Source organism: Phodopus roborovskii, unplaced genomic scaffold (assembly GCF_943737965.1).
Source record: "Phodopus roborovskii unplaced genomic scaffold, PHOROB, whole genome shotgun sequence".
Classification (NCBI taxonomy): domain Eukaryota; kingdom Metazoa; phylum Chordata; class Mammalia; order Rodentia; family Cricetidae; genus Phodopus; species Phodopus roborovskii.
In genome coordinates, this window is record NW_026125665.1 from 1,854,004 (window position 1) to 1,861,355 (window position 7,352).

The window sequence follows — 7,352 nt, forward strand, 5'->3', positions numbered from 1 at the left end:
GCAGTGCTCCGCGGAGCCCAATAGGGGCTCTTTTAGAGCATAGTCATCTGTAGCGCCAATATCCAAGGAGCCCACTGCACCCGTATTCCGTCCTCGGGGCGGCTCAGGGGTCAAGGGCACAATTTCCGAGACGCGGAACCCGTCGCCCAGCCAACAGAATCCACAGTAGGGATGTGCCTCAGCACGCATCACTGCGCAGGCGTGCGCACCCCAAACTCCGCCCCGAGGGTGACATCACGCCACACCCTCCTTCCGAACCCGACCAATGTTGATTTAGTATTGGTTCCTTCTTTTCTCTCCCCGCCCCTCTTCGCAGCTTCCGCTTCCGGCTCTGGCTCGCACACCGGCTGTGAGGATGATCGGAGACATCCTGCTGTTTGGGTAATAAGAGTAAGGGATGTCAGAGGCTGGAGAGAGACAGCCAGACGGGGCGGGAATGGCCTTGGTGACCTAACTATCCCTCCACAGGACTCTGCTGATGAATGCCGGGGCTGTGCTCAACTTTAAACTGTGAGTAGGCCGCGCTGAGCGGTGTCCTCCACGTCCAGGCCCCGCCCACACCCTACGTCAGAGCTAGCCCTGCCCGGAGCGTGGTCCACGCCCCTCTAGTCTTCCCTCTAGCTATGCTCCGGTGCTGCTTACCAAGGCGTTTGACAGTTCTGTACCACTCCTGGGACTTAAAAGCTGTACTCTCTCGGCCCGGAGATGGCTCAGCGGGTCAAGGCGCTTGCCACCAAGCCTAAGTTCCGTTCCCGGAGCTCGCATGGTAGAAGATGAGAGCCGACTCCTGTGGGTTGGTTATTCTTTGACCTCCACGCAAGTGCTATAGGATGGCACACTCATTCCTCTTACTCACAAATTAATATTTTTAAAAAAATATGCACCCTCTGTTCCTGGGTGTCCTGCTTGCATCTCCAAAGAGCCTCGGGCTCATCCCTCAAGAATTTTGTTTTGTTTTGGCGTTTGGAGCCGCTCTGATTACCCTGTCTGTGGCTGCACACCCAGCTGTGATGGCCTGTAGTGCCCCTGAGAGGGTTGTATTACTGCCCCAGGTCACACAAGAAGGTGGAGGCAGGTCATGGCCTCCGAGCTGGGTGTCAGGGTCAGGAGACCCAGTGGTGTTTATGTTCCACAGAGAGTGGGTGTCATCTGCTGTTGTTTATAGGAAAAAGAAGGACACACAAGGCTTCGGGGAGGAATCGAGGGAACCCAGCACAGGTAAGCTTGTCTTCCTGCCTTCTACACTTGCATAATATGATTCCCAGCCACCTGTTCTCTATCACCAACCTGTGCTTTTCTGTCTTCCTTTTATTGTTGAGACATGGTCTTGTGGAGCCTGAGCAGGAGTGCCATGCCCTGCTCATCACTTTAATGTGTGCCCACCATGTTGCCAGCCACTGACCTGGCAGCTCTGGCAGGGTGTGCGTAGAAGAAAGAGGTCCTACCGTGTTCAACTCACCACTGGGTGATTCAGAGGCTATTATGGGGTGTTAGGAGGGCAGTGCTGCTGGAAGCATGGGTTAATGGGGCATGGTAGGGGCCCTTTTGGTGACTGGTGCCATCATGATAGGACATTGCCTGAGGTTGGTAGGAGCAAGAGGCAAGAGTCAGGATTGGAAACTTGGTTTTCCTTTTCTGTTTTCTTTCTTTGGAGGCAGGATTTCATGGTTCCTGGGCTGGTTTCAGTTTTACTTGTAGCCTAAAGTAGTCTCAAGCTCCTGGTTCTCCTGCCTCTACTCCTGAGTGCTGAGGTTGCAGGCCCCTGTCACTGCCTCTGGTTTATCAGGTGCTGGAAATGGAACCCAGGGTTCCATGCATTCTGGGCAAGGACCCATCCACCTGCCCTTTCACCCATCTTTCTACCCTCCCACCCATCCCTCTACCCACACACCCATCTCTGCTCCCTCCCATTCATCCATCCATCTACTGATCCATTCACCTCCTACCTATCACTAAAGCTGCATCTCCCTTTTCCTCCATGGATGCTCTGTATCAGGCCCTGGGGCTGTGCTTTGCTGATATGAATTCAAGCTGTGGTGGCTGGGAGTTTGGAATCAGGAGTCAGAAATAGCAGAATGTGGGTGACAACAGTGGAACAAAGGGCGCCTGGTCCCCGTCTGGAGCCTCTTGTCTTCTCCCAGCATGGCGTCCTCCCAGTGGCCTCCTCCAGACACACTCTTCCTGCTCTACCCTGTCTGACACCCATGACCTAATGGCCAGATTTTAATTTTACATATATGTGAGGGAGTGCTTGTGTCATGTCATGCAGAGGACAGCTGCAGAAGTCCATTCTCTCTTTCTGTCATATGGGTCCTGGGCATCAAACTCAGGTCATCAGGCTTGGTGGCAAGTACTCTTACCCAAAAAGCCATTTTGCAGGCCCCAGTGGTTGCATGTTTGTTTTTGTGTTTCTATGTGGTGGGTTCACATAAGAGGTCAGAAGACATTGTATATGGGTCATCTTCCATGGGGGTGCTAGGGCTTGAACTCAGGTTCCAGGTTTGGTAACATGTGCCTTCACCCACTAAGCCATCTCACCCTGGTGGCTGCATTTTTACAAGCACACATGCCAGACCCTGGCCCATTGTAGCCATCCATTCACACAAGAGGATGTATGCGTCCACTGACAGTTCAGGGACTAGCCAGAGCACCCTTGCAGAAGGGCAGAGCCAAGCTTGTGCTGCAGTCAATCTTTCCAGCTTCTTTGGTCTCCTCTGTAGATGTGCATTTGTGGTCACCTCTCCTGTGGTTATTTCCCCCAACACCTGAGCCCTCCTGTCAGCCGCCCCAGGAGCTTGACAGACTTATGTCCTAGTTGCCCTGGACCATCTCTGTGTAGGAGTACATGTCTTGTTTTCTCTGTGTGTCTGAACCAAGGAATTATGTGGGCTGGTCCACTGGGTAGGAGGAGCAGTCTTTCTAAGTTTTTCCTGTTTTATTAAAGGGTCTGCACACACCTGTGCTGTGGCCCTGTGTGGAGCTCAGATGAAAACTGGAATCTCTCCTTTCTGCCTTTATGTGAGTCCCAGCTGGACCTCTGGTCACCAAGGCTGGCACATGAGCATCTTTACCTACTGAACCACCTGATAGCAGGGCACAAGGGTTTAGGCTTTGCTCATTGGTGCTTTCCAAACATCCTAGAGGTAGATGTCTCCTAGCGTCTCCTGTTTCTGTCTGTAGACAGACAGATGGTGCTGCTGGCTGCTAATCGGGTGCCATGGTAATGCCCATACTTAGTGAGAGGAGTAGGTGAAGGCCCTACAGAGGACAAAGGGTGTCAGGTGCCTGGAATAGTTCCAGCCTTGCATTGTTTGACAGGTGTTGACAGCCCTGACCTACCAGTGCTTTGTGGTGATATTTTGTTTATGATCTAACAAATAAAGCTTGCCTAGAGATCAGAGAAGTAAAGCAGCCAGCCACTAGAGAGTTCTCACCTCTACTAATGCTCAAACAAAAGAGGTCATCACTGAACCTCAGACTGCACTGAGCTCCTGTCTCTGCTGGGATTAAAGGCATGGGATTCCAAGTACTGGGATCACCTTTGTGTAAGAGTTCTGTCTCTCTTTTAGACTGGATAAATTTCCTATAGCTCAGGGCCTTGAACTAACAGAGATCTGTCTGCCATTGTTTCCTTAGTGCTGGGATTACAGGTGTGTACCACCACTGCCTGGCCTTTATGGCTATGGCTAGCTTTGCACTCTGATCTTCAGGCAAGCTTTATTTGTTAGAGCATAAACAAAACATCACCACAGTACTGCCCTGAGGTTACCCCCATAGATCGCCTAATCACCAGTTATTTTGATTCTGGAGAAACAGGGAGTGTGATTGACTAATACTTAGAAGAAGGTTCTAGAAGTCAGTCTCAAGACTCACTTTGTTGTTTTGATTTTTTTGAGGCACTATCTTATGTAGCCCAAGATATGCTCAAACTTCACAATTCTGGTGAGTGCTTGAGTTACAGACAGATGCCACCAAGCCTGTCTGGATTGAATATCATTTTTATGTCTCACAAAATAGGCTTTTGGTATTTTTTCCCCATTTGAAATGTCAGTGAGTTGGGTGTGGTGGCACAGGACTGTCAGCCCAGAATTTGGGAGAGAAGATTCAGGAGGTTCAGGAGTTCAAGGTCCTCCTCAGCTACATAGTAAGTTCAAAACTAGCCTGGGCTACAAAAACAAAGCAAGGCAAAACAAAAGAAAATCTGGACAGGTGATGGGTGTGTGTGATCTTAGCTGGTGGGAGGCTGAGCAGTCAGTGTGGAGGCAGTTCAGGCAGTTAGGAGCCAGCCTCAGGCCTGTAGTGAGTCCTTGTGGCCCAACCAATAAAGACAGTAGCCACCAATGCTGACCCCTGCAGTCTGTCCTTGGACTTGAACATGTCCTGTTGTGGTTTAAAAAAAAAAGTCAGCATTTTAGCCAGACAATGGTAGGGCGTGCCTTTAGTTCCAGCACTTGGGAGGCAGAGGCAGGTGGATCTCTGTGAGTTCAAGACCAGTCCAGTGTACAGAGTGAGTTCCAGGGCCGTTCCTACTACACTGAGAAACCTTGTCTTGAAAAACATAAACTTTTAAAAAGCATTTTAAAAAGCAACAAAACAACCAACTAACCAAACCAGAGTGGTGGCAGGCGCTGGGTTCTGGGGCTCATGCTTCTCTCTGGGCCCTGCCCCAAATTCTTGGTCTAGCAAACCTTGGTCTGATAAGTAGAGCCCATGTCCCAGGACAGACTCTTATTGGACAGACTTCACGTACCCTTTTCCAGTACTAATCGGAGGCTTTGAAGATTAGTGGTTTCCAGTAATTGTTCAGGAACTGCTACTGTTTGGGTGGCAGTGGGCAGACTGACAGCCTTCTGAACCATACTTTCTGGCTTTACAGGAGACAACATCCGGGAGTTCTTGCTGAGCCTGAGGTACTTCCGAATCTTCATCGCCCTGTGGAATGTATTCATGATGCTGTGCATGATTACGTGAGTGCCGCCCTGCCTGGCGCCTGGCGCTCACATCAGTACTCTTGACCTTGTCACAATGTGTTTGCATGTGTGTACATCAAAGGACAGTTCTCCCTATCACTCATGTGGGCCTGGGGACCCATCTCAGGTCACCAAACTTGGCAGCAGGCACTCACTGATGCATCTTGCCAGCCCCTAGTTGATTCTTAAGGGCTACCTCTGCTTCCAAAGTAAGAACTCTGGATGTGAGGATGCTGGGCCTCTTCCAGGCTGGTTGTAACCAAAGTTGGAGTGTGGTCTCGAGATCCCACTTGGCCATGTTCCTCCAACCCCTGCTATTGGTGTTAACCTATACTGGCTGGTGGCTCCCAAGTCCAGCAGGCTGTTGACACCTTTCTCAAAGGCCTTGGTAGAAGCCAACAGGAACAAGTCACAGTTGGTTTCTGTTTTATGACCACTTCCTCTGATTTGATTCAGTTTTTGGTTTTTTGAGACGTCTCAGGGTGTAACCCTGGGTGTCCTGGAACTTACTGTGTGGACCAGACTGGCCTTGAATCAGAGATCCACCTGCTTCTGCCTCCCAAGTGCTGGGATTAAAGGAGTGGGCCACCACACCTGGCTTGATTTTTATTTTGGGGGACGGAATCTTGTTTGTGTAGGCCAGGCAGGCGCCCTCAAATTTACAATACCTCTGCCTCAGACTTGCCGGTCCTGGGACGCAGGTGAGTGTGACCACTGAGATGGCTTTTATAGATAATGAGGTAGGGATGTGAGTTCATCCCCTGGCAGGCTGGCCTCAGTGTCAGCATGCTTCTGGGATTAAAGTCATATGCCTCAATGTCCAGCCAACAGTGTGTGTGTGTGAGAGAGAGTGTGTGTGTGTGTGTGTTTTGATTTTTTTGTTTGTCTTTGTAGTATTTTATGTGTGTGAAATTGGGGGTGGTGCGCGTGTTACACAGTGCATTCATGGGGGTCAGAGGACAGAGGACAGCTTGCTGGAGTTGGTTCTCTAACATGTTGATCCTGTGGCTCAAACTCAGGCCATCTGGTTTGGCAGCAAGCACTTTTACCTTCTGAGTCTTCTTCAGATGAGTCTAGGTGACAGTCATGGAATATAATCCCCAACAGTGTGCTTGAGATAGTGCCTTGCTGTGTAGCCCAGACTGGTCTTGAGTGTGCAGTCCTGCTTGGCCTCCAGAGTGCTGAGGTAGCCAGCATGCATCACCACACCTGGCAGTGTGCTAGGGTTTTACATTAGCCACTTCCCATCCTCATGGCCATTTCCTCCCTGACTTTTCCAGACTGTTTGGCTCTTGAGAAGCTAGAGCTCACCTGATGGATGTCGAGGCTCCATTTCTGTTTTGATGACTTCAAGAATCTTTCTCATCGGAAAACCAGGGACTTTCCCAGGGGGCTCGAGCTCATCTGGATGGAGAATGTCCACTTGCCAGCCACCTGGCCCTCATCAGCCACTGTTCACTCTAGGGTTTCAGGACAAAGCCATGATACCTTAGGAGAAAGACACACCTAATCTTTCACATGTCCTAGCATCCCACCTCTCCCAGCATCGCCAAAAACTTGTCCTGGGCTGTTTGGTTGACTTGTTAGTAGTTGCTTTGGTTTGATTTGATGGATTGTTCTTAGTCAGTGTGATCAGGCTCCAGATGCAGGGCTGCTGTGACAGTGAGTCCCCTCTTCTGCACAGCAAGGTCCATGCTGGTGAACCTGACAGTGTGGGGTCAGAGAGGTCTTGCTCCTAAATATTTCCCCCCACCCCATGACAGGGTTCACCTGGGGCAGCTGAAGTCACCCCAGAACTTGGAAGCAACAGGTCCCCTGCCCCAAGGACATCAGCCTCCTCTTTAGACTCTAAGCTGTTAGCCACCAAGGGTCTGGGTGACATGTTTGGCTTCTCTGAAAGAGGCCTTGAGAAGAGTTGGTGGTGGTAACATGTCAGCAGACATCTTACTGTGCTTTCCAGCTGGTTGATAATAAAGTGACTTTGGGGCCATTCCTCCATCACTGCTCAGTGACCATGACTTTATTGCTTGTGATGTTGGCTTGCATTTCCTGATCTGTTTGAAGAGAGCTCAGTGCTGAGACTCATGAGGTCCAGAGGCAGCCATGCCATTGGTGGCAAGATGAGGGGCCTTGGTCAGCATTGGAAGACAGCAGCGGCTGATTTGCTATGGGATTTTTCATTTTGGTTTGGTTTTTTGAGACAGGGCTTCTTATGTAGCCCTGGCTATCCTAGAACTCTGTAGACCAGGCTGGCCTAACTCACAGAGATCTGCCTGCCTTTGCCTCCCGAGTACTGGGATTAAAGGCGTGCACCACCACCCTGTTGTTCTAATTCATGTATGTGGTATTCTGCCTGCATGTGTGTCTGCACCATGCACATGC

At 50.4% G+C, this 7,352-nt stretch overlaps 1 protein-coding gene across 1 annotated transcript; it reads left to right on the top strand.

Moving 5' to 3' along the window:
- The first annotated feature begins 333 nt into the window (after positions 1–333).
- Smim7 (small integral membrane protein 7) lies at positions 334–6,968 on the top strand. Its single transcript, XM_051178183.1, has 5 exons — positions 334–381; positions 469–510; positions 1,166–1,218; positions 4,877–4,967; positions 6,251–6,968. Exons 1-5 carry the CDS (start codon positions 356–358, stop codon positions 6,264–6,266), a joined length of 228 nt encoding a protein of 75 aa, XP_051034140.1. The 5' UTR covers positions 334–355; the 3' UTR covers positions 6,267–6,968.
- The last annotated feature ends 384 nt before the right edge of the window (positions 6,969–7,352 follow it).

Bases quoted from the DNA above. Each gene is read 5' to 3' on its own strand.
- Smim7 (XM_051178183.1), top strand. From the start codon at position 356: ATGATCGGAGACATCCTGCTGTTTGG. The intron at 382-468 runs GTAATAAGAGTA...ATCCCTCCACAG, and splicing joins GGAGACATCCTGCTGTTTGG to GACTCTGCTGATGAATGCCG. The intron at 511-1,165 runs GTGAGTAGGCCG...TGTTGTTTATAG, and splicing joins GCTGTGCTCAACTTTAAACT to GAAAAAGAAGGACACACAAG.